This window comes from Podarcis gaigeae (assembly GCF_964106915.1).
Source record: "Podarcis gaigeae genome assembly, chromosome: 1".
NCBI lineage: Eukaryota > Metazoa > Chordata > Lepidosauria > Squamata > Lacertidae > Podarcis > Podarcis gaigeae.
In genome coordinates this window covers 127,271,289-127,297,444 of record NC_139678.1, presented here as the reverse complement: position 1 = coordinate 127,297,444, position 26,156 = coordinate 127,271,289, and the positions used below count along the sequence as shown (strand labels likewise).

At 46.7% G+C, this 26,156-nt stretch overlaps 1 protein-coding gene and 1 long non-coding RNA gene across 2 annotated transcripts in view; one reads left to right on the top strand and one right to left on the bottom strand.

Moving 5' to 3' along the window:
• LOC310833764 overlaps positions 1 to 26,156 on the top strand; it is a 334,495-nt gene that overhangs the window by 304,749 nt on the left and 3,590 nt on the right. The gene's annotated exons all lie outside the window — the stretch shown is intronic.
• Positions 10,003 to 15,479, bottom strand: FZD7 (frizzled class receptor 7). Its single transcript, XM_083709239.1, has one exon. It carries the CDS (start codon positions 14,500 to 14,502, stop codon positions 12,751 to 12,753), a length of 1,752 nt encoding a protein of 583 aa, XP_083565365.1. The 5' UTR covers positions 14,503 to 15,479; the 3' UTR covers positions 10,003 to 12,750.

The window sequence follows — 26,156 nt, the reverse complement described above, 5'->3', positions numbered from 1 at the left end:
AGTCTCCTCCAGCACCATAATTCAAAAGCATCAATTCTTCGGCGCTCAGCCTTCTTTATGGTCCAGCTCTCACTTCCATACATCACTACTGGGAAAACCATGGCTTTAACTATACGGACCTTTGTTGGCAAGGTGATGTCTCTGCTTTTTAAGATGCTGTCTAGGTTTGTCATTGCTTTTCTCCCAAGAAGCAGGCGTCTTTTAATTTCGTGACTGCAGTCACCATCTGCAGTGATCATGGAGCCCAAGAAAGTAAACTCTCTCACTATCTCCATTTCTTCCCTTTCTATTTGCCAGGAGAACCAAGGTACCACTGTATAATATTCAACTGACCACCGCTGGGAGGCAAGAGGGTTTGGTTTACAGAATGCTGGCTGATGTAGTTGATTTGTGTGTTTCCTTATACCAACCTGTCTGTAAAAAAAGGAAAGGCAATCTCAGTGGTAAGACACCGTCTTTGCCTGCTAAAGGTCCCAGGTTTTAGTCCCCGTCATCTCCCAGTAGGAAAAGGTTCCTTGCCTGAAGATGTGCTTTGTCAGTGCTGACAATACTGAGTGAGATGAATCCGTGATCTGTCTTGGGATATGGCCGTTTCCTGTTCTCCCATGAGAGGGCATTAAAACGATGATGGCATTCCACTGCTGGCTGCCAGATTGTTCCCAGCACCACGGCCCAGCAGGCACGAACTTTTCTGACCTTCATACGAGTGACATGCTTGGCTGCTGGCAAGACACTGCTTTAAATTCCTTGAAGGATGACTAGAAGTTAATTGTCCCTTGTCTGGGCTCAATGACATTTGGATAGCACAGCGAGGAGAGAATCGTCGTTCGGTGAGTGTGTCCCAGTCTTGCATCTTCTTCTAAGAATTTCTGTGTACGCTTTTCGTAAACAGAGCTTCCAAAATACCCTGGTGTGTCTCCAAGTCCAGCTCCTTTTCAACTCAATTACTGGCAATCCCGAATCACTACTAAAGCTTGTGACCCCGAGTGGTTAGAGTAATATATCATACATTTGAAATCAAAATGTTTTTGTAATTGTGCCATTGCCAGTTGCGGTGGGAGGGTTGATGCTTTTTGATAAGGCACTTTGCTTTGCAAAAATAGGCCTGATGAATGATTCTGTGTGGTCCCGAAGTTTGAACACCCCCTTTTTTTAACCATCATAAAAGGTAAGGGTAAAGGGACCCCTGACCATTAGGTTCAGTCGTGACAGACTCTGGGGTTGCGGTGCTCATCTCGCTTTATTGGCCGAGGGAGCCGGCGTACAGCTTCCGGGTCATGTGGCCAGCATGACTAAGCCGCTTCTGGCGAACCAGAGCAGCACACGGAAACGCTGTTTACCTTCCCGCCAGAGCGGTACCTATTTATCACTTGCACTTTGACGTGCTTTTGAACTGCTAGGTGGGCAGGAGCAGGGACCGAGCAATGGGAGCTCACCGTCGTGGGGATTCAAACTGCCGACCTTCTCATCGGCAAGTCCTAGGCTCTGTGGTTTAACCCATAGTGCCACCCACATCCCATTTACCATCATAAACCTGTCCAAAAAAAGAACACGACCACATTGTCTATTTGCAGGCTTGTTGTTTAGCAGAAGCACAACAATAACAGGCTGAAATCCAGAAGATTCTGCAGAGTAAGTTCTACTCAAACCCAAGACCGGATTTATGTTTGATGAGGCCCTAAGCTACTGAAGGTAATGGGGCCCTTTATATGCCCAGCTGTTTTTTGTGCTGAATATATGCTATATGGTAATTTATGGACTGAATAGGTATCTAAAGCCATTTGCACATGTTCCCATGCAACATTTGCACATGTTCCCATGCAACCAGTCCATGCAGAATGTAGCCACCCTATATATAGAAATGAGCAAATCGGTAATATTTTAGGGTGCAGGCTAGCAGGCGGGGGCCCATGACTTACATCATAGGAGCCTACACAACACACTGTTGCCGCATGCAGGTTTTATTTTATTTGTTTTTTATCTTATATTTTGGAAATGTACATCCAGGTTTTTAAATTTTTTTGGGGGGGGGGCGCGAGAGAGTTGGGCCCTAAGCTAGAGCTTGTTTAGCTTATACGTAAATCCGGCACAGCTCAAACCTATTGTCTATACGTAAAACTCACACTAAAACAAGATTGATCTCGCCAAGCCATACTGTGACATGCTAGTGTACATTTGTTTAGGGATGTTAAAACCAACCTATTTTTTCTGTCCCACCACCGCACCCCCGGTCTTCACATCTGTATGTTTGCTATGATCCCAGTTCTTGTTTTTGCTTTCATGCAACGCTTAACACCAAATAAAAACCTACCTATAATCAAACTGAGTTGTGACATGGGCTTGGCAACCAGGTTGAACAGGCCGTTGCAAGTCGAGTTTCCCATCACCAAGACGAGTCAGTTCACACTTGTCAGAAGTCAGCCTCGTAAGCCCTGACTACTTAATCTGTGTCTCTGTATTTAAATATATAAAAACCAGCTTTCTGGTATGGTTTAAACTGCGCGGGTGTGTGTGTGAATTTTTGCCCTAGATTTGTGTTTTGAGAGACGATGTCAGAATTACTGTGGAGAAAGTGGATTCCAGAAAAACCCAGCCAGATGGGCGGGGTATAAATTATTATATTATTTCTCAGTGCTTATTGAAATTGGCAAACATTTCTGGTTGTTTGGGGAAGGCCTAATAAAAATAAAAATAATTTATTATTTATACCCCGCCCATCTGGCTGGGTTTCCCCAGCCACTCTGGGCGGCTTCCAACAGAACACTAAAATACAATAACCTATTAAACATTAAAAGCTTCCCTAAGCAGGCCTGTCTTCAGATGTCTTCTAAAAGTTTGGTAGTTATTCTTCTTTGACATCTGGTGGGAGGGCGTTCCACAGGACGGGGGCCACTACCGAGAAGGCCCTCCGCCTGGTTCCCTTGCTTGGCTTCTTGCAGCGAGGGAACCGCCAGAATGATGGAGGTGGAGACGCTCCTTCAGGTATACTGGACCAAGGCCGTATAGGGCTTTAAAGGTCAGCACCAACACTTTGAATTGTCTTCGGAAACGTACTGGGAGCCAGTGTAGGCCTTTCAAGACCAGTGTTATATAGTCTCGGCGGTCACTCCCAGTCACCAGTCTAGCTGCCGCATTCTGGATTAGTTGTAGTTTCCGGGTCACCTTCAAAGGTAACCCCACATAGAGCGCATTGCAGTAGTCCAAGTGGGAGATAACTAGAGCATGCACCACTCTGGCGAGACAGTCTGCGGGCAAGTAAGGTCTCAGCCTGCGTACCAGATGGAGCTGGTAAACAGCCGCCCTGGACACAGAATTGACCTGTGCCTCCATGGACAGCTGTGAGTCCAAAATGACTCCCAGGCTGCGCACCTGGTCCTTCAGGGACACAGTTACCCCATTCAGGACCAGGGAGTCCTCTACACCTGCCCGCCTCCTGTCCCCCAATAACAGTACTTCTGATTGATTCATCCTCCATCTGTTAGCCGCCATCCATCCTCCAGCCGCCTCCAGACACTCACACAAGACCTTCACCGCATCAAAGTCAAGCTTTGGAGCCATGAGGGACAGATTCCTGTGCAACGGAATCCATAATCCGGACTACAATTTGCCCTCCCACAGAAGCAGTGTGCTTAATAAAAAAAGCACCACCAAATCTTATACATAGACATAGGAGTCCCAACGAGTTCAACAGGGCATTGGTTCGAGCATGGTGCCAAGGTTGCAGGTTCGATTCCCATATGGGAAGCGGCATACAATATTCCTGCATTGCGAGGGGTTGGACTAGATGATGACTGGGGTTCCCTCCAACTCTACAGTTCTATGATTATTCTGTACAATTGCTCCTAGTCATTGCAGCAGCACAGCCCATTCCTTTATGCTTAGGCTGACCTCCTTGAAATCAGATTTTAAGCACATACGGTTGCGTAGGACCCAAGCCGTGTTATTGCCACACAGTTTCCCACACCCAATTTTCTCTATGCACGGCAAAGCTGCATGTCCATAGAGCAAGAGTTTCCTTTAAAAGCCACACACACGTACACCCAGCGTGACAACATTGGCTTACACTGATGTAAGAGACATGAGCTCGGTGGATTTTAAACAAAACGAAACAAAAAAAGCTCATGGCATTACCCTCCTGCCAGTTTTTTCTGCCAAAAATGTGCTGTGGTTGGTTACTGGTGAAAAGGGCCATCACAGTGATGGCCTCCTGGCTTGGAACAGTCCTCTTCTAGAGACTAATAATAATAATAATAATAATAATAATAATAATAAAAATACTAATACTCCGCCCATCAGCGCTCTGGGCAGCTTCTAGCAGAACATAAAAAATAAAAATGTCAAACATTAAAACTTCCTGATACAGGGCTATCTAACGATGTCTTCTAAAAGTTGTGTAGTTCTTTATCTCCTTGACATCTGATGGGAGGACGTTCCACGGGGAGGGTGCCACCGCCGAGAAGGCCCTCCACTGCTTGTGTGGCACCAGCAAAGACCTTTTTATTTGTGCAGACTTTTGAACTTTTGTTCATCTGCTTTATTTGGATGTTGCTTTCATGGAGTTCCTGATCGCAGCTCAACGTATTAGGGATATTAAAGTGTTTTTTAAATTTTCGTGGCAAGCTGTCCTGATAACGCGGTTGGAAGGTGGGGTGCAGATCTAAATAAACGCACAAATATTCCCACCTTTAAAAAACCCAAAAAAACCCCAAGCCAACACATTCTACACTAGGGGTAACCAATGTCATGCCTGTCAGCTGATGATGGATGACCAACTCCTCGCATCCTTGACCAGTGGCCATGTTGACTGGGAGTAGTGGGGGTCCTGCAACATTCACTTTGATGAAAAGCAAAAAGGTTTGATTCCCCATCAAAAAAACGAAGATCATGGCCAGTGGTCCCATCACCTCCTGGCAAATAGAAGGGGAAGAAATAGAGGCAGTGAGAGATTTTACTTTCTTGGGCTCCATGATCACTGCAGATGGTGACAGCAGCCACGAAATTAAAAGACGCCTGCTTCTTGGGAGAAAAGCAATGACAAACCTAGACAGCAACTTAAAAAGCAGAGACATCACCTTGCCAACAAAGGTCCGTATAGTTAAAGCTATGGTTTTCCCAGTAGCAATGTATGGAAGTGAGAGCTGGACCATAAAGAAGGCTGATCGCCGAAGAATTGATGCTTTTGAATTATGGTGCTGGAGGAGACTCTTGAGAGTCCCATGGACTGCAAGAAGATCAAACCTCTCCATTCTGAAGGAAATCAGCCCTGAGTGCTCACTGGAAGGACAGATCCTGAAGCTGATGTTCCAATACTTTGGCCACCTCATGAGATGAGAAGACTCCCTGGAAAAGACCCTGATGTTGGGAAAGATGGAGGGCACAAGGAGAAGGGGATGACAGAGGATGAGATGGTTGGACAGTGTTCTTGAAGCTACGAACGTAAGTTTGACCAAACTATGGGAGGCAGTGGAAGACAGGGGTGCCTGGCGTACTCTGGTCCATGGGATCACGAAGAGTCAGACACGACTAAACGACTAAACAACAACAAAAACCTTGGTTGTCAAACATCTTGGGACTCAAACAACAGAGGACGAGGTGGTTGGACGGTGTTCTCGAAGCTACTGAGTTTGACCAAACTGTGGAAGACAGGAGTGCCTGGCGTGCTCTGGTCCATGGGGTCACGAAGAGTTGGACACGACTAAACGACTGAACAACAACAACAACATAGTGAATGGGGTGCTGGTTGTGAAACAGAGAATTGTTTTTAACAGAGATAATTCCGTCTTGAACATGGAGTCGAATTGGAAAGACACAAAGCAACTCTGAAACAGATCGGCCTGCTTCCCAAAGTTACAGATACAAGTCGAATCTTGCGGCTGGTACACACACCCCTAATATGAATGTGAGATAGTGAGACAGATACCTTAGGGAAGGAGAAGGCTGGAAAGTGTCATTTATCTAGTTGGATTCACTGCCAGAATTTAATATTACTGTTCCCCTGCTTATAAAGATATGCATTGGAATGACCAATCGGCAACAGCAGCTGAACATCAAGTTTCTAAGATAAATTCTGGAGCTGATCTGAAACATACATTTTTCAAATATACTGAGCAAGAATAAAACTTATCATTGCCTTGTGAAAAGTGGCCGAATGTCTAGAACTATCTGGAGTCCCAATAAAATGTTTTATTGCACCCAAATGACATTTGATGTCAAGAATTCTGGGAGCAATGTTTTTATAGGAAGTTAAGCACAGGTTCTCTTACTATCAAGCAAAATAGTGATTTGAAATGTCAGCTTGGATAAAGGTGAAAAAATGAGTGCCTTGGGATTAACAGCATAACCCTTTACATACCTAAAGGGTAAAGGGACCCCTGACCATTAGGTCCAGTCGTGACAGACTCTGGGGTTGCGGCGCTCATCTCGCTTTACTGGCTGAGGGAGCCGGCGTACAGCTTCCGGGTCATGTGGCCAGCATGACTAAGCCGCTTCTGGCGAACCAGAGCATGGAAACGGCGTTTACCTTCCCGCCGGAGCGGTACCTATTTATCTACTTGCACTGGTGTGCTTTCGAACTGCTAGGTGGGCAGGAGCAGGGACCGAGCAACGGGAGCTCACCCCGTCACGGGGATTCAAACCACTGATCTTCTAATCAGCAAGCCCTAGGCTCTGTGGTTTAACCCACAGCGCCACCCACATCCCCCATACCTACTTGGGAGTAAATCCCACTGTTTGCAGTCCTAGTCACTTATCTGCAGCCTGTAGGATACCCGAGTGATGATGCCCTATTGCTCTCAGTGCGAATTCATGCTTCAGGTTCTTCTACCTAATAGAACTGAAGCAAACCTAGAGAAAAACAGACACAGTGGCTTGTGGGGAAAACACCTTTCTGAACCAAACACTGTCAAACGTGACAATTGCTGGTTCTCACCCTCCACCCCCCGTTTTCACTATTGAGAAAGCTCCTTTATACGCAAACATACCTGGGACAAAATTTAGGAAGTGGTCAAGTTTTTACAGCCTTTACAGGAAAAGGAAAAAATTGATCGTGCATTGAGCAAAGAAGGAACAAATGTTGAGACAGCAGTATCCTCTTTTTTTTTTTTTTTTTGGTAGAGAATTACTTCATTTACAAGTAACTTTGCAGTGATGGGTAACTGAAAGACTTGACCACCATCTAATCTGTAGAGAAGTGTTGTCTTTCCTTTCATACCCCAAATTTTATTCGGTAAACTCAAGGCATCGTACATGGTTGTTCTCCAATCCCTTGTGTGGTCCACAACCCTGTGAGGTAGGTTATAGGCTAAGAATGGATCGGTTCAGGCCTGAATGAGGTTTCGGTTCCTAGTGCATTATAAAGGGTAAAGGTAAAGGGACCCCTGACCATTAGGTCCAGTCGTGACAGACTCTGGGGTTGCAGCGCTCATCTCGCTTTATTGGCCGAGGGAACCAGCGTACAGTGTCTGGGTCATGTGGCCAGCATGACTAAGCCGCTTCTGGCGCATGGAAAGACAGTTTACCTTCCCACCGGAGCGGTACCTACTTATCTACTTGCACTTTGACGTTCTTTCGAACTGCTGGGTTGGCAGGAGCAGGGACCGAGCAATGGGAGCTCACTCCATCGCGGGGATTAGAACTGCCGACCTTCTGATCGACAAGTCCTAGGCTATGTGGTTTAACCCACAGTGCCACCAGTGTGCTTGATTTAGCCCTAAGTGTCAGATTGTGACAGTATTGCCCAATGGCTGAGCATGTCAGAAACAGCGAGTCCCAGAATGCTTTGCAACTTGCAGGTTTCCAATGGCAGACAATATGGTTATAGTCTTTAAATGTGTTTTTGTTTGGGTGCAACCTAGTTTTGCTGTTGTTACAGTTAAGTTGCTTTCGTTTTGAATCTTATTTTGAACTTAAAATTGCTTTCTTACTGTTAAGCCACCTGGAGACGTTTATGTTACACAAAAGCATATAAATTCTGCAAATCAATACGGAAAGGATATACTGAAGGTATACTGTTGGGTAGTGAGAGATTTTACTTTGAGGCAGTGAGAGATTTTACTTTCTTGGGCTCCATGATCACTGCAGATGGTGACAGCAGTCACGAAATTAAAAGACGCCTGCTTCTTGGGAGAAAAGCAATGACAAACCTAGACAGCATTTTAAAAAGGAGATATCACCTTACCAACAAAGGGCCGTATAGTTAAAAGCCATGGTTTTCCCAGTAGTGATGTATGGAAGTGAGAGCTGGACCATAAAGAAGGCTGATCGCCGAAGAATTGATGCTTTTGAATTCTGGTGCTGAAGGAGACTCTTGAGAGTCCCATGGACTGCAAGAAGATCCAACCTCTCCATTCTGAAGGAAATCAGCCCTGAGTGCTCACTGGAAGGACAGATCGTGAAGCTGAGGCTCCAATACTTTGGCCACCTCATGAGAAGACTCCCTGGAAAAGACCCTGATGTTGGGAAAGATGGAGGGCACAAGGAGAAGCGGATGACAGAGGACGAGATGGTGGGACAGTGTTCTTGAAGCTACCAGCATGAGTTTGACCAAAGTGCGGGAGGCAGTGGAAGACAGGAGTCCCTGGCGTGGTCTGGTCCATGGTGTCACGAAGAGTTGGACACGACTAAACGACAACAACAATACTGTTGGAAAAACCACTGGTTTTAAAAAGGAATGAAGTTTGTTTCTGCAAAGCATTTTGTGCCTTCAGCTGGGAGGGAAAGAAGTCCCCATGCAGCCAAGATGCCCTGGGCTGGTCACTCTCAACATTACCTGCTTCACAGAATTGCTTTCATAGAATTTAGAGTTGGACGGGACCCAGAGGGTAATCTAGTCCAATCCCCTGCAATACAGGAATCCTTTGCCCAATGTGAGACTTGAACCCACAACCTGAAAATTTAAGAGTCCCATGCTCTAACAACTGAGCTAAACTGCTCTCTACAGGAAAGGTGGGCTTGAAAAATGAAACTGTGGCTCTCCAAAATGTTGCTGCACTACAACTTCCATAATTTGTGGCCACTGCTTAGGAAAGTTTTTAACGTTTGAGGTTTTATTGTTTTTTTAACACAGTCGTACTTCGGAAGGAAAACGGAATCAGTTCTGGAACGCCGTCCGACTTCCAAAACGTCCAGGAACCAAGGCGTGGCTTCCAATTGGCTGAAGGAAGCTCCTGCAGCCAATCGGAAGCCGCGTCGGACGTTCAGGTTCCAAATAATACTCGCAAACCGGAACACTCACTTCTGTGTTTGTGTTGTTTGGGAGCCAAACCGTTTGACTCGCAAGGCGTTCGGTATCCAAGGTACGACTGTATTCTGCTGGGAGCTGCCCAGAGTGGCTGGGGTATAAATTATTATTATTATTATTATTATTATTGCTGCCATGCTGCCTCGGGCTGATGGGAACTGGAGTCAAACACCACCCAGAGGGCCATAGGATGCCCATTCCTTTACTAAATACATAAATTGAAAGATGAGCACAAAGTCCTCAGCATGCTTATTTGGTAGGAATTCCTCTATGACTTCAGAGAGTTAAGATTACCAGTAAGCAGTCTAGGACTGCTAGCTCTAACCTACCCTATTGGAAGTTGGCCCTCTTCAAAATAATTTGAGTTTAGTCTCAGGCCTGAATATCCCAGATTGTGCAGCCTGACCCAATCTAGTCGTAATTTTTAAATAAATACAAATGGCATAAACCCACACAAGGGCTTTTGCTAATGCAAGAGATTCCCCTTATTTCCTTGCAAGCCACCCAAAATTGGCTCTGGGAGAGTTTAGAACCCCCAGAAAAACATCCGGGGAGAGGAGAGAGGGCATAATTTTATCTGGCAAGCCAAAAAGCTTGAGCTGATGGAACAATTGCCACAGCCCTGCGCTGCGAGAATGATGCTTAGCAAGAATGATGCATATTTTGAGGCCACATTCATTAAGCATTTAAGACAGCCAATAATAAAAGATGAGGAAGGGAAAAGAATATGAGAATTAAGATAGAACTGTAAAAAAAAAGTTATATTGTATTAAAAATCCATTTATTTTTGTGTTCTGTACATATGAATGGGTCTTACACAGACCATTTGAAGACAAAAAAGTAAATAAAAACATAAATACATATATATATTCTTACAAAATGTCAGATTTACAAAATATACATCTTGTACTTTTTAGCTGGTCTTATTGTCTTAAAAAAACAAACCAGGATCTCTGAACCAGGGAGACAAAACATACTGCAAAATTACTGGGGTGGGGTTTTTTCTCCTTTGCTGCCTCATTCCCAAACACTACGCCCTGCACACACTCACCACCCTCGACGACTTTCCCTTTCCAATACTTTCTATTTATTTAAAAACTTGATTCTCTGTTCATACATATAAAGAAGAAAGTTATTACAGCCATAGGAAGGGGAAATGGAAGCAGAGCTTGTTAAAAGCCTGCCGTTCTCCAATTAGTCTTTCGAGCAAAAATAAATTCAAACCCCTTAGGTTCACAGAAAGCTAAAAAAATAGAAAACCCCTTAATTTATCTATGTATGAAAAGGTCAATTTAACATAATTTAAGAGACTTGAGAGCACTGGAACATTTCAGAAAGGAACATGAAATGCTTCTGAAGTAAAACTTAATTTATTTCGATGAATGGCTGTCTGGAGAATTTCACCTAGGAGGATGCTGTGCTGAAAACAGCCTTTCCCTTCTTATTTCAGAAGACTTTCTATTTAACAAGGTTCAAGGAAAGAGACTGACGGCACCATCCTACGCTGGTCTACTCAGAAGTATTCCTTACTCCCAGAATACAGCAAGGCAGACTCTGAACATGTATTTATTATGCTTTTTTTTTTTTTAAAAAAAAGAACTGCCCAGTTTAGGAAGAAAAGAAACCAGCAGCTGCAGTTTACCATTCATTTAACAGCTTGAGCACAACCCAAAATTTTAGCTGATTGGGACATGTCATCATTCCCCATCAATGGGACTCAAGTTAGAGATGATTAATTACAGGCCACTCGGATCCTAAGCAAGCAAGCACCACCGCGTGGAACTTTTTTTTCCTGGTTATGTGCACGCAGGTTTGTGGCCTTATGACAACTTTTTGCTGGGTGGTGGTCAAGCACACAAAATTAACACATTCACTACAGAATAAGCCCCAGCGAACCCAGCAGAACCTATACCAGCGTAAAAATGGACAAGGAGTGCACTGAAAGTCTTGATGCCGATAAAATCTATATTTCTCCATAATGATGGCCACAGCCCAGCCCAGAATTAGATTTTTTAAAAAGAAACTATAACACTGATTTCAACGGGCTTTTAAAAACACGTGAACAGAGAACGGGATTTAGGTCTGGGCTGATAAATATCTTTCTGCTGCAGTTGTCGGTTTCAAAGTCTTTCCCCCTTTTTCAGTATTTAAGGGTGATCTCTCTAATTAGCAGAGGAAACTGCAGCCTTGTGACCAAGAGATATTATAACCGCCTGCTTTGCGTATTTTGATGTGGCCTGTTTTGTCAAGTGTTCCAAATTAAAACTCCCATTTTTTAAAAAACAAACAACAGTGGGTGAGAGCCTCAGATTGAGTTAAACAGGAGACCTTTCTGAAACTTCCCTCTTGTGTTCATAAAAGGAATGTGGACCTGCCTGAGCCAGCGAGCTCCATGGCTGAACCTCAACAAATTCTTTGTTAAGTTTCCCCATAAAAAACTGATCCCATGCTTATGCCTTGCCGCAGAGAAATACACTTTTGTTTCTCTTTTGTCTCCGCTAACAAAAGGGAAGAGGGTAAATCGCATTCTACTGAAAATCAACATGTCAATTCTTTTTTCAGAATCCTACACAGAAAAGCTCCTCTCCTCCCCCACCCCAGCAAGATACCTTCTGCCAAAGCAGGGATTCATTTGGGGGGGAAACTTTTAAAGCTGAAGTAGAGGAGAATTTTTCTCCCGCAGAGCCTATTTAACATGCATTAACTCAGGAGAGAAGTTTCACAGAGGTCAGTGAAACTTAACAGGGAAATCCTAAACAGGTCTACTCAGGATGAAGACCCAGTGGGGTCTTACTCACAAGTAAGCTAAAATCCTATACACATACTTACTTAGGAGTAAGAGCCTTGAAATTAAAGGAATGGCTTTCTGAGTTAAGTCATGCAGAGGATGGAACTGAAGATTCCTAAAGAAGTTTGCAGAAAGACAAAATAGACACACAAAGTACAAGTATAAGGAGCAAGACTTCCAATTTGCAGTGTTGTCTGAGAAAAATAAAATCTGCCGGGATACAGATGACAAAGGCTGTGAATCAGGACTCTGGATTTGGGGTGGGGGAGTTAGGAACTTCCAATCTGACAGCACCTAAATCCACAAATGTGACCAATTTTTTTTTTGGGGGGGGAATATATTGCTCCCCCCCTTTCCTATGCTGTCTCCCCAGCTTCTATCCTTGACACAATCCCAACATTTCCCTTTGAACAGATACTGCAGCACTTTTTCAAAAAAGAAGGATGGGAAGTAAAGAAATTCTCACAGGGTTAAGAAATTTACTGTCTTAAGAAGGACACTTAATCTTCAACTCTTCCACTTGGCCAGCCTGCAAGGCGAAACAAGCCAGCAACCATCTTTATCTTTGCGGTGGCAAGAAGAAGAGGCAGAGTCTGAAGGAAAACAAGCAGGCGTCTCGCCAGTTCCCTCTTTCCTTCTACAATCAAGCCTTCTCCACAAGAAGCAAGAGAGCAGCTTTGGGGAAGACAGCCTGGCTGGGACGGGTGCGAGGGGCGGAAGAGGCTCATACAGCCGTCTCCCCTTTGCTCCCGGTGCTGAGTCTGTGGTAGAAGCGGCGCCAGGACTGGAGGGTCTTGCCCGTCCAAATCCAGAAGCCCGTGGTGATGCCTACAACCATGGTCATGAGGTACTTGATGACAAAGACCGTGAAGTCGGGGCTCATGGGGGCCACGTTGGCAGGGCAAGGGATGGCGTAGCTGTTGCAGGTCTGCAGGAGCCAGGTCCTCTCCCAGGTGTCCCGGAAGGCCTGTTCGTAGAAGTAGCAGGCCAGCACAATGGTGGCCGGCACAGTGTAGAGGACGCTGAAGACCCCGATCCTCACCATCAACTTCTCCAGCTTCTCAGTCTTGGTGCCATCGTGCTTCATGATGGTTCTGATCCGGAAGAGAGACACAAAGCCGGCCAGCAGGAAGGAGGTGCCAATGAAGAGGTAGACGAAGAGCGGAGCCAAGACGAAGCCCCGCAGGGCGTCCACGCTGTAGATGCCCACGTAGCAGACCCCACTGAGAACATCTCCGTCCACCTGCCCCATGGCCAGGATGGTGATGGTCTTGATGGCTGGCACGGCCCAGGCGGCCAAGTGGAAGTATTGGGAGTTGGCCTCAATGGCTTCGTGGCCCCACTTCATGCCGGCCGCCAGGAACCAGGTGAGCGAGAGGATGACCCACCAGATGGAACTGGCCATGCCAAAGAAGTAGAGGATCATGAAGAGAATGGTGCAGCCCTCCTTCTTGGTGCCCTGCACCACCGTGCGGTAGCCGTCCTCGGAGAAGCGTTCCACGCACACCACCTTGTCTTCCAGGACGAAGCCGGCCACGTACGCCACGGCCACCATGAAGTAGCATCCCGAGAGGAAGATGATGGGTCTCTCCGGGTAGCTGAAGCGCCGCATGTCCACCAGGTAGGTCAGCACGGTGAAGAGGGTGGAGGCGCAACACAGCACGGACCAGATGCCCACCAGCAAGCGGGCAAAGCGGACTTCCGCCTCTTTGAAGTACATCAGCCCGTGGGGCAGGCCCGGCTCACAGGGGGCGCCACAGTCCCTCTCGCCCAGGAAGCGGTAGCCCAGGTAAGGGGGCACCTTGAGCTGGCGGGGGCAGGAGAAAGCAGAGCTGGAGGGGGGCAGAGGGTGCGACGGGGGGTCGGGCAGAGGGGGAGCGGGCGAGGCGGCGGCGGCGGGGGGGTAGCCGCCCCCGGGGGCGCCGCCGCCCGTCCCCCCCGAGGTGTCCGAGGTGTTTTGGCCCACGCAGATCTCGTCGGCGCCCTGGACGGGGAAGTTCTCGCAGCGGAGGCGCTCGGGCCACTGGAAGCCGAACTTGTTCATGAGGGCCTCGCAGCCCTGGCGCGCCCTCTCGCAGAGCGAGCGGCACGGCGGGATGGCCCGCTCCAGGACGGTGCAGACGGGCGCGTACATCGAGCACAGGAAGAAGCGCAGCTCGGGCGAGCACTGCACTTTCACCAGCGGGTAGAACTGGTGCACCTCCAGGCCCGCGTCCTCCTGGCTCGTGTGGCCCAGCAGGTTGGGCAAGATGGTCTGGTTGTAGGCGATGTCCGTGCACAGAGGGATGGAGATGGGCTGGCAGAAGCCGTGGTCCGGCACCGAGATGCCCTTCTCGCCCTGGTAAGGCTGCGCGCCGGCGCCCCGAGGAAGACCCCAGACCAGGGCGCACCAAGCCAAGGCCCACAGGCCCGCGGCAGGAGGAGGAGGAAGGGGCGCCGTCGCCCGCCTCCCGCACGACGCCGCTCCCCGGCCCATGATCCGGCGCAGCGGCGGGCAGCCGAACACGCGCGCACCCGGGAGAGAAGCGCGGAGCACCAGGGAGGTCTGCGCAGCCTGGCGCCGCGGGGCTCCCAAGGCAAGAGCCGCCGGACCTCCGCGACTTTCCTCCAACGGGGCGAGCTGCAAAAGGGGTCAGGCGGCGGTGGTGGCGGCGGCGGGGCTGGCTCGCTCTTGCAGCCGCCTGCTCGGGTGGGGGAGGCGGGAGGGGCGGATCGCTCGCTCAGCCGGCTCTCCCGTTGATCGCTCGCCAAAGGGCTGTGCAGGGATCCGTCTGCGGAGCAGCCAGGACCGGGAAGCCTCTCCGCGTTTGCCTCGCCTCCGGAACGGGTCTTTCCAACACTCAAAACACACGCCTCGGTTTGTCCCAAAAGTACCTGGTTCCCAACGAAATCGCAAGGGCTCGAGTCTTTTTCCCCGCCGCGCGAAATCAGTCCATGGGGTTTTTCTTCTTTTTTATATAAAAAAAGTTTCCTTGGAGGCGTTGGGTGCGGAAGAACAACTCCTTGAGAAAGTCCCTCCGTGGCAATTTCCCCTGCTCTCCGTTCCTTTAAAAAAAAAATATGCCTGGGATTTTAGGCTTCAGAGTTAAACGGATTACGATTGCTTCTCCGGCTTGATCCGCGCATTTTACTCCAGGGGCTTTTCAGTAATTTTTTAAAAATCCAATTACTGTGTGGTTCCTCCGCCCCGCGCTGACTCGGCTGGTTCTTCGCACGCTCTCGACACCCGGGTTTAAGAAGCAGCCGCCGAACAGATCCCGCCGGCGCCCCCGCGTTTGGCAGATGCAAGCCGTCTCTCCGGCGGCTGGAGCGGCCGATGGAACGCCCCTTACAAAATGAGGAAGAGGCGGGGGAGCGGCAGAAAAGGGAAAGGACGCATTTATGCCCGAGCGTTCCATGGAACGCCGCCCCTTCCCCATTCACAAACCGAGCGGTGGGCGGGGCCACGCAACCCCAGCCCCTGCCAATGGCGCGGTCTGTTGTCTCCGCAGCTCTGCTTACGATTGGCTGGGAAGATAAAAGGGCTCTCAGGGGCGGGGAGGAATGTGGGCGGATCCCGGGCGGTGGGATTCCTTTGCTGAAAAGTTGAAAGAAACTTTCTCTGAGGCTTGAATGGACGGCGCGGTGGCGTTCAAAGAGAGCACAGGCCGAGATCAGACCGGATGAGGTCACATCAGATGTGCAACGTTCCTGATGTTGTCCCGTTTCTTTCCCAGAAATGAATTTTTCCGAAAACACCACTGCTGCGTCCTCAAACGTCCCCTGCTGGGAGAGCACCCAGTAGATAGATGGTCTGAAACGGCGTCCCGATTCCACGAGTCTTATTGAACCCTGCTAGTGAAAGGAGTGTGACTTATTTCATATGTAAGCGCTTTAAAGACCAGGATGTTAAACATAATAATTGTACACCCTTTTATTTTTAAAGGGAGAAAGGATAATTATCAAGAATTCTGCAGAGTATACAGATTTGAAGGGGTTTAGTTGCATAGCAGCTATGTCTCCTTGTAACGGTCCAAGTAATTATTTTGAGGGCAGCATATGTCCATCTGGGACGCGGGTGGTGCTGTGGGTTAAACCACAGAGCCTAGGACTTGCCGATCAGAAGGTCGGCGGTTTGAATCCCCATGACGGGGTGAGCTCCCGTTGCTCGGTCCCAGCTCCTGCCAACCTAGCAGTTCGAAAGCACGTCAAAGTGCAAGTACGGTAGATACCTTCCAGCGGGAAGGTAAACAGCGTTTCCGTGCACTGCTCTGGTTTGCCAGAAGTGGCTTAGTCCTGCTGGCCACATGACCCGGAAGCTGTACGCCGGCTCCCTCGGCCAATAAAGCGAGATGAGCGCCATAACCCCAGAGTTGGTCACAACTGGACCTAATGGCCAGGGGTCCCATTACCTTTACCTATGTCCATCTAAGGAAGAGGCCAGTGTATAGCACACAGCTTTACTGCCTACTCTTGAGTAGCCATGAAACTCAGTGGGAATACTTAGCACTTGTTTTCTGAGCGTTTTACTTGCGCAAAAATGTTATTCACACAACACAGCAGCTGCTCCTAAATGCATACACAGGCATTCATTCGGTTCAGTCGCTTCAGGACTGATTTAAATCTGAATGCTCTGAATTGTGCAACTTCAACGGGAATTATTTTTTTAATCACATTTTTTATGGCTGGGACATTTCCCTTCTCGTAACACAACTTTTAAAATGCACTAAAGTTCAATGTTTAAAGAAGTTGTGTTAAACTCCCCCCCCCAAAAGAAAAAGCGAAAAGTTGACATCATATTAAAGGTTGGAGCTGGTGTCTCATGAACTCCAGTGTGATATGCAAAGCAAACATAAGCACTTTTATCTCAGAAATAAATCTCAGGAATTTACTCCCCAGAGACGCGGGTGGCGCTGTGGGTAAAAGCTTCAGTGCCTAGGGCTTGCCGATCGAAAGGTCGGCGGTTCGAATCCCTGCAGCAGGGTGCGCTCCTGTTGCTCGGTCCCAGCGCCTGCCAACCTAGCAGTTTGAAAGCACCCTCGGGTGCAAGTAGATAAATAGGGACCGCTTTCTAGCGGGAAGGTAAACGGTGTTTCCGTGTGCGGCTCTGGCTCACCAGAGCAGCGATGTCACGCTGGCCACGTGACCCGGAAGTGTCTGCGGACAGCGCTGGCCCCCGGCCTCTTGAGTGAGATGGGCGCACAACCCCAGAGTCTGGCAAGACTGGCCCGTACGGGCAGGGGTACCTTTACCTTTACCTTTAGTGTGCATAGCACACGGCTTTAATTAATCTGAAGCAAGCAGTACAGGCTAGGGTAGTTGAATTCGAGGAAAAGGTGCCAGGAAGATTTTCCGGGCCCAGGACACTGTATGTGGAATGGGTTCCCTTCACCTCTCACAAAAAAAAAAAAAGAGGATTCAGATTTGCATTATAGTTTTAATTCATAAGGATTAGAAACTTACTTTTTTTAAAGATGGGTGGAGCTCAGAGTCTGATTTCCTTTGTTGGCTCTGGCTCTGGTACAGCACACCTCTGCCCCACACCTCTGGTTTCAGGGACTCCATAATAATGCAGTCTCTTTTCATTCCATACCCATGAATTGGTGGGAAAGGCTCTACCCTACACTCCATTCACTTCTATGGAGGGCGGGGGAAGGGCTGCCGTCAAGAGCAGCCTTAAGGACGAAGGCCAACGGTAACCCTCTGCTGTTTACAGCAAGATGCAGACGACAAATGGCCAAATTTGAGTCTGTTTGAATTCACCCTTCCCATAAGCTGCTGTCCTAACCATATTTCCTAGAGTAGAATTAAGGAACCCGTTTCAATGAATCAGAGCGCTTACGAGTAGGCGTGTTGTTTTTTAGGATATAGTACGGCGCTGTGGGTTAAACCACAGAGCCTAGAACTTGCCGATCAGAAGGTCGGCGGTTTGAATCCCCGCGACGGGGTGAGCTCCCGTTGCTCGGTCCCTGCTCCTGCCAACCTAACAGTTTGAAAGCACATCAAAGTTCAAGTAGATAAATAGGAAGGTAAACGGCGTTTCCATGCGCTGCTCTGGTTCGCCAGAAGCGGCTTAGTCATGCTGGCCACATGACCCGGAAGCTGTACGCCGGCTCCCTCGGCCAATAAAGCGAGATGAGCGCCGCAACCCCAGAGTCGGCCAGGACTGGACCTAATGGTCAGGGGTCTCTTTACCTTTACCTAGCATAAATGACAATAGTATATTCCAGGGACGTCCAACTTCCAGGGTACTGTGATCTACTCACACAATTAAAATCTGTTTCAGGTCATGGTTGTTGACCTGACGTCACGTTTTAGGGAGTCCCTTTACTTTTACCTTACTTTGGAGATCTGAAAAACTTGGCTATTCACGGTCTGCCCAATATTGGATAAATTCTGGTTATGGGGTATGGAAGGAAGCAAAATTTGCCTGTGGGTTCCAATGTGAGTGTGGTTAAGGAACTGCAGTTGTTATGCACTCGCATCTGACTTCTGTCTCAGCCTCTTGGCTTGGTAAGAAGGGCAGGGAAATAACTCTTGGAACAACAACATTTATAAAACACCTCCTCCTGTGATGAGGCTACATTTTAATATTTTAATGTTTCAATAATTTAATGTTGTATTTTAATTTTGCTTTTAAGTTGTATTCATTCAACTTATTTTTATTATTGCTTGTTAGCTGCCCTGAGCCTGGCCTTGGCTGGGGAGGGCAGGGTATAAATAAAAAAATATTGTTATTATTATTATTATTATTATTAGACTTCATGTAGAGGAGGCACATGAGGCTGTTTATGAGAAGTCTTTCTAAAAGGAAGGGTGCAAACAGCTCACTCTTCTGCCAGGTACAGAATTGCAGCTTCAATAAATATAGATTGGTATGTTAGGCAAGCTGAATCCACTATCAGTATTCTTTTTTTTTAAAAGGGGGGGGGGAAATGTTGGGGTAAAGGGTTACATCCCTTTGCAGGGAACGTTCACCTAAATAGTGGTACAAAATCATTGCAGACTCCCACCCACACAATTCTATTTTTGCCTGCCCCAATTGACATGCTGCAATATATTTTTAATGTAGCAGGATTTGACTTGCTTCTGGGCTGAATGTGGAGAAGCCTTGGCCTTTTTTAATTGCAGGACTCTGAGACACAGCCTTTGTCTGTGGTTAAGCAGGGTTAGTTTTCTTTTTTAAGAAAAAAAAACCAAGTATTTTCACGCAGCCACAGAGTGCTTAAGTCATGCAAACCCATTTTACCAGAGTTACCACCAGTGACATATCAAGGATGAGGTCTTCCAACTCATCCATTGTGTTTAACTTCATTCAGTCCCTGAGAGTATTCGCTTCAGCAGAAGCTCTGGAGGGATTTGGCTGAACCAGGCAATATCTGTCATCTCTGCCTGCTGCAGATGCCTTATCTCTATTTGCATTTCTGTTAAAACGTGTGAGGCACAATCCTAGGCATGCCTGCTGGGAACTGAGTTCAAGGGGCTTATCCCTAGGTAAGAGGTTATAAGACTGCAGTGATAGCTCAGTCGGTAGATTCTTAATCTCAGGGCTGTGGATCCATCAGGGAAGCCAAAGAGTTAGGGGTGGATGTGTAACATCACAGAACATGGGCAAGAATTGTGTGGTGTCTGGGTGGGTGGGGAGGGGGCCGAGCATCATAAAGGTAAAAGGACCCCGACCATTAGGTCCAGTCGTGGCCGACTCTGGGGTTGCGATGCTCATCTCGCTTTACTGGCCGAGGGAGCCAGCGTACAGCTTCCGGGTCATGTGGCCAGCATGACTAAGCTGCTTCTGGCGAACCAGAGCAGCACACGGAAACGCCGTTTACCTTCCCGCTGGAATGGTACCTATTTATCTACTTGCACTTTGACGTGTTTTCGAATTGCTAGGTTGGCAGGAGCAGGGACCGAGCAACGATGGGAGTGGAGATGCTCCTTCAGGTTAGGTATTGGTCAAAAAGGAATTTCCCCAGATAAGATAATGAGGGAGGTTTTCCCTCTTTCCTCTTTCCTTCCAGTTACTTCGTGGCATGACTTATTCATGACACAAGGCTGTCCATGATAGGAAAATTACAATGTAGCTGCTGTTAATTAACGGCCTCATCAGCTTAAAGTCAGAAGGTTAATGAATTGGGATGCATTTGGATTGGCTGGTATCTTTAATGAAAACAATTAGGATTGAGTGGATTTTGGGATGCAGAATATGTTTTCTTTTTTCCCCCTTTTTTAAAAAAAGCCTGCAACTTTAAGACCTTGGATGGTTGAATATTTGAGGGGGATAAAGCCCGGTATAATGGATGTACCTGTATTGAACAATTATTTGAAGGCCAGCATTTGCACTTTTAAGATTCTGAGAAATCGATTACCTGGAGTTATTGCCTGCCAATCTAGGATTCTGTAAGTGTCCATAAAAATAACCCCGAGAAAGTAAGGCCTATCGCATCTTTCCTTTTGATCTTGTGCCTCATACAGAAATGCAGAATGTGTTGTCGCATCTAAGCCTTTCAATAAAACTAAAGTGTGTTTGTTTTTAAAGTCTATTCGTTATCCATACACAAGGGAAACCCTCCTGTACCGCTTGGTTCACACGCGCATTTTCAAAACTTGATGACTCCAGCAACGAGCGAGGACTCAGCCAGTATAATAGACCCTCCAAGTGTCCCTGTTTTCCAGGGACGTCCCTGATATAGAGAAGCTGTCACAGTTTCTGATTTGATCCTGGAATGTCCTGCTTTTCCTTAGAATGTCCCTGTTTTCATTGGAGAAATGTTGGAGTTATCTGACCCCAGAGCCGTCTGAAAGCAATCCTGTATAGGAAATGTGTGTTTTTTAATGTTTTTTTTATTATTATTTATATATTGGAAGCCACGCAGAGTGGCTGGAGCAACCCAGTAAGATGTATGGGGTATAAAAAGTAGAATTATCATTATGGCATGGGACGTCCCTATTTTCATCGGAGAAATGTTGGAGGGGACGGTATAGACGATGCTGAACTAATGGACCAATGGTTTGCTTCAGTATAAGGCTGTCTGCACGCGATAGTACCTTCAAAGTGCATTCAAAACACATTATTTCCCTTAAAGTATTCCGGGCAGTGGGCACAGCCTAAGGCAGTTTCTTCCTATGTTGCTTCCTAAATAACCATGCCACGGACATCACAAACACCCTACAATCTAGCTCCAGCTGAGTTGACCTCTGCCTCTTCCAACCACCACCACTGCAGGACCCCTCAAGAACCAGTTTGGCCTGAGGGGAGAAGAAATATTGCTTTCAAAAGGTGTTTCCCCCTTGTAGTTTATATTCTAATTTATGCTTCTTGTTTTAGGGCTTGCACTCACGCAACTTTTATATGCCTGTTGTCTTTGTCCATGGAGTTTTCTTGACAGGGATACTGGAGTGGCTTGCCGGTTCCTGCTCCAGGTGGATCACGTTTGGTCAAAACTCTCCACTATGACCTGTCCATCTTGGGTGGCCCTGCTTGGCATAGCTCATAGCTTCTCTGAGTTATTCAAGCCCCTTCACCAAGGCAAGAAAAGCAACGACAAACCTAGACAGCATCTTAAAAAGCAGAGACATCACCTTGCCAACAAAGGTCCATATAGTTAAAGCTATGGTTTTCCCAGTAGTGATGTATGGAAGTGAGAGCTGGACCATAAAGAAGGCTGATCGCCGAAGAATTGATGTTTTTAAATTATGGTGCTGGAGGAGACTCTTGAGAGTCCCATGGACTGCAAGAAGATCCAACCTCTCCATTCTGAAGGAAATCAGCCCTGAGTGCTCACTGGAAGGACAGATCCTGAAGCTGAGGCTCCAAGACTTTGGCCACCTCATGAGAAGAGAAGACTCCCTGGAAAAGACCCTGATGTTGGGAAAGATGGAGGGCACAAGGAGAAGGGGACAACAGAGGACGAGATGGTTGGACATGAGTTTGACCATCATGAGTTTGACCAAAGTGCGGGAGGCAGTGGAAGACAGGAGTGCCTGGCGTGCTCTGGTCCATGGGGTCACGAAGAGTCGGACATGACTAAACGACTAAACAACAACAACACTTACACAACAGGACTTCCTATTCTTTCTCCCTGCAGATCCCCTGTATACTTCAAAATGTGCTCTAATAATTGGTCGCAGTGTCAGATTCGGACCAGGGAGACCCAGGTTCAAATTCCCACTCATCCATGAAGCTTGCTGGGGGACCTTGGGCCAAGCGCAATCTCTGTTTACAGGGTGGTTTGCAGGATAAAATGGAGAAGGAGAGAATCTTGTTTACCAGCTTGAGCTTCTCGGAGGAGATATACGAATGGCGGTTGGAGTCCACAAGATCTGGACGGCACCATGTTGGCTATCCCAGTACAGTGGTACCTCGGGTTAAGTACTTAATTCGTTCCGGAGGTTCGTACTTAACCTGAAACTGTTCTTAACCTGAAGCACCACTTTGGCTAATGGGGCCTCCTGCTGCTGCCGCGCTGCCGGGGCATGATTTCTGTTCTCATCCTGAAGCAAAGTTCTTAACCTGAAGCAGTATTTCTGGGTTAGCAGAGTCTGTAACCTGAAGCGTATGCAACCTGAAGCGTCTGTAACCTGAGGTACCAGTGTAGTACGAAATTCTGTTCTAAGTATTTGTGGAGCTTTGGTTCAGTAAACTGATTTTATAGAAATGGTAGGTTTCTGTTTAGCAGTCCTTAATCCAATTGTTAAATTCCTTTCCACAGGAAGGGGAATCTGCAGCTCAACAGTGACTCTGCAAGCCCTCAGGTGATGTTTTTCAGAGTACCTGCTTCAAGATTTGCAAGTTACAATTACCCTTTATTTCCTTGCAGACAGTGGCAGTCCTGGGTGATTATCACTGTTTATTGTGGCACTTAAGTTAAAACTTTTCTCCCTTCCCAGATTTATCTGAAACCTGTCTATCAGTTGGTTTACCTTGAGCTAAACCTCATCTCCCCATATCTTCACTTCTAACATTTCATGCGTTATACGCGGCACACAAGGTGGCATAAAAGCACAAAGCAAACTTTCTGACTCCCTTGATGTAACTTAGGTGGTTTTAGATGTGCGAGCGCATAAGCTCACGGAGCGGTGTGTCTTAGAGACGGCTCTAACCATGTTATTGCACTTTGAGAAAGGAGCAAATATTGTTTCTCGTTTGAATTCTAACGTGCGGGGAGAGGAGCATTGGTACTTCATAGGCGGAAAGATAACAAAGGTCCAATTTTCTTTTTTTCTTTGTTAAAATAAATTTTATTAGTATTTCCCACACAACAACAACACGAAAAATATCGAAAAATAACAATACACAACACACAAAAACCAACATTCGAAAAAATAAAAAAGCAACAACTAAAAAACCCCCAACAAATCCATATCTTACAAGTTAATAATATAAACACTATAAAAACAAGAACAAAACATTGACTTCCACCAATCCCACAGCACCTCCTTTATCTCTCATTGTGTCTCCCTGTTTTCCTTATCATCTCTATCCTAACATCTAGATGTAAATCCTTCTTTCATATCCTTTCACTTCACAAGGTTATTCCAGACTCAGCCAGATTTCTGTCCTTGAACCTTGACTTTTGAGGTATTCATTTAGGCACTCCCATTCTTTTTTCACTTCACTTTTTGGTTTTTGTCTTATTATGTCTGTCAATTTGGCTAATTCTGAAAGTTTACATAACCCCTAGAGGGTAACTGACTCTGTTTCCAATTCTTAGCCACCAGAATTCTTGCTGCAGACGTTGCGTATAAGAAAATTTTAGTTTTGTCTTTTGGAATACCATCATTTAAAATTCCTAAAAGGAATGCCTCTGGCCTTTTACTATATGATATTCTTAATATTTTATTTATTTCTTCGTGGATCCAAGGTCCAATTTTCCTGCTTGCTACCCACCTCCAAGGACCAGACATGATAAACTGATTGATAAAAGAGATGGGAGACAATAGGAAAGCTATACTGCATGGGATGCACTTCCACACAGCGAGGGGCCTATATCTTAGACGCCTTGTGAATGACTAAAATGACTGCTGGCCTGCAAAGCTATCTGCCAAAGGATTGGGACAGGGCGGAATAGGCTCAATGCCTGCAATATTTAGTTACATGGAGGCATTGATTTTGGAAATGTGCAACACAAAGGACGGATGGCGTGACAGAGACGTGTCTCTGAATTCTAGAAATAAAGCAGGAGGAAATTAACGTGGCTCCTCTGTTAAGTTGTGGGAGAACATACCAGACGACACAGCGATTCTTCAAACAGCTCTTGTTTATTCACAGGCCCTGAACAGAACTGAACTGAAGGGTTCAGCCAGCCTGCTTATATAAAGCTCCACTACAATGCAACAGTAACAACTTTCTGTAGCTATCCAATCACTGACCGTCACTTTCAATTCCTTATTTGCATATGTGGACCTGAGTGAAAACTATCCACAGTATCCCCCTGCTGGCCCAGGGTGAGAACTTCAGTACATAGCATCCTCAGCGCTAAGCATGTAGGCGTGGCATCTTTTGCCGCAGGTCTGGCAAAACCTGTGGCTCGCCAGCGCGGCCGTATCTCAGGATGGTGTTTCTAAGGCCTGTATGGAAAGATATTCTGTTCACCCTTGATGGGAAGACGGGGAGAGAGGTAGCAGCCCCAGGAAACGCAGGCTCGTGGGCTGGTTGTCGAGGAGCAAGGAGTCAAGGCGAGGTATCCTTCCTGTATACCTGAAGGGGCGTCTCCACCCCCATCGTTCTGCCCGGACACTGAGGTCCAGCGCCAAGGGCCTTCTGGCGGTTCCCTCACTGCAAGAAGCCAAGTTACAGGGAACCAGGCAGAGGGCCTTCTCGGTGGTGGTGCCCACCCTGTGGAACACCAGATGTGAAGGAAATAAGCAGCTATCCTATCTTTAAAAGACATCTGAAGGCAGCCCTGTTGAGGGAAGTTTTTAATACTTAATGCTGTACTGTTTTTAACACTTGATTGGGAGCCGCCCAGAATGGCTGGGGAAACTCAGCCAGATGGGCGGGGTATAAATAATAAATTATTATAGAATTATTATAAATTGTACACCTTGATTCAAAATTACCTGGTGGGCTTTGCGCTGTGTGTGGCTTCTTTCTAAAGCCTTCTTGTGTAGCCTCTAAGTGTGGGGGTTGAGGGGGGGGGGATATGGGGCACACTGAATTCTCCTTGGAGGCTGTTCTATCGCCTGGCAGAACCAAAGAAACCGTTTATCGATGCTTGATTAAAATTCATAGGCGCCAAGGAGGAACAGGTTAATCGGTTGAAGAATTTGACTCCAAAAAGCTAAAAGGAAAAGAGCTGTCATTTGATATGGTGTTTTCAAAGGGTCTAAGGACTGTAAGCTGTGTTTACAAAATCTCTCCTTAACCCTTCTCCCACTGAAGAATTCTTAGATTTCCAGGGATGGCTACAGTTAGGGGTTGCAGGGAGCTTCTCAAAGTGACTATCTCAAAATTTTTCTGTAAAGAAAAGCAACTAGCATTAAATTCTTTTGATTTGCTCCTACATGGCTGGCAGCAGAAAACAAAAATTTTCGCTTCTGGGTCCATGTGGAAGGAGAAAGAGGTACGTGTTTGGAGCTCTTCCTTTTTTGGGGGGGTGATCTTGCATGGAGGCATAGCTGTCAGCTTACAGATTTGAAAATAAGGGACCAGCAGCCTCGAAAATAAGGGATCAGCAGCCAAAATAAGGGATTTTGGCTTAGCTTATACAGAAATCCGCCACTCATGGAGCCATGCCGCTTTGGCTGCCACTGACTGTGTTTTGCAGGGGGTTGGACTAGATGATCCTAAGGGTCTACAACTCCCACCAAAGAAGAGTGCCAGACAAAACTGATGAACGACGTCCAGATGGCAAAGCTTACAGGCAGAATTAGAAACCAGGAAGAGGACCTCTTTAATAAAGAATGGGGAAAGTTTATAATTTAGTTGAAAAGCTATTGTAAAGAGTTACATACATTGGTAGGATTGACAGAAAACTACAAAGGAGTATGTAAAAATGGGCTGTCAACAGGTGAGAATGTAAAGTCATAACATATTAAGATAAATGATTAAGATAAAAACAAAGATGGAAAGGATTTGCTGAATTAACTAATTGAACTAGAATACAAAAAAGGAAGGTGTGAGGTCAAGGAAATAAGTAAATGAAAGATAAG

Excerpts from the sequence above, each read along its gene's own strand:
- FZD7 (XM_083709239.1), bottom strand. The coding sequence starts at position 14,502 with ATGGGCCGGGGAGCGGCGTCGTGCGGGAGGCGGGCGACGGCGCCCCTT.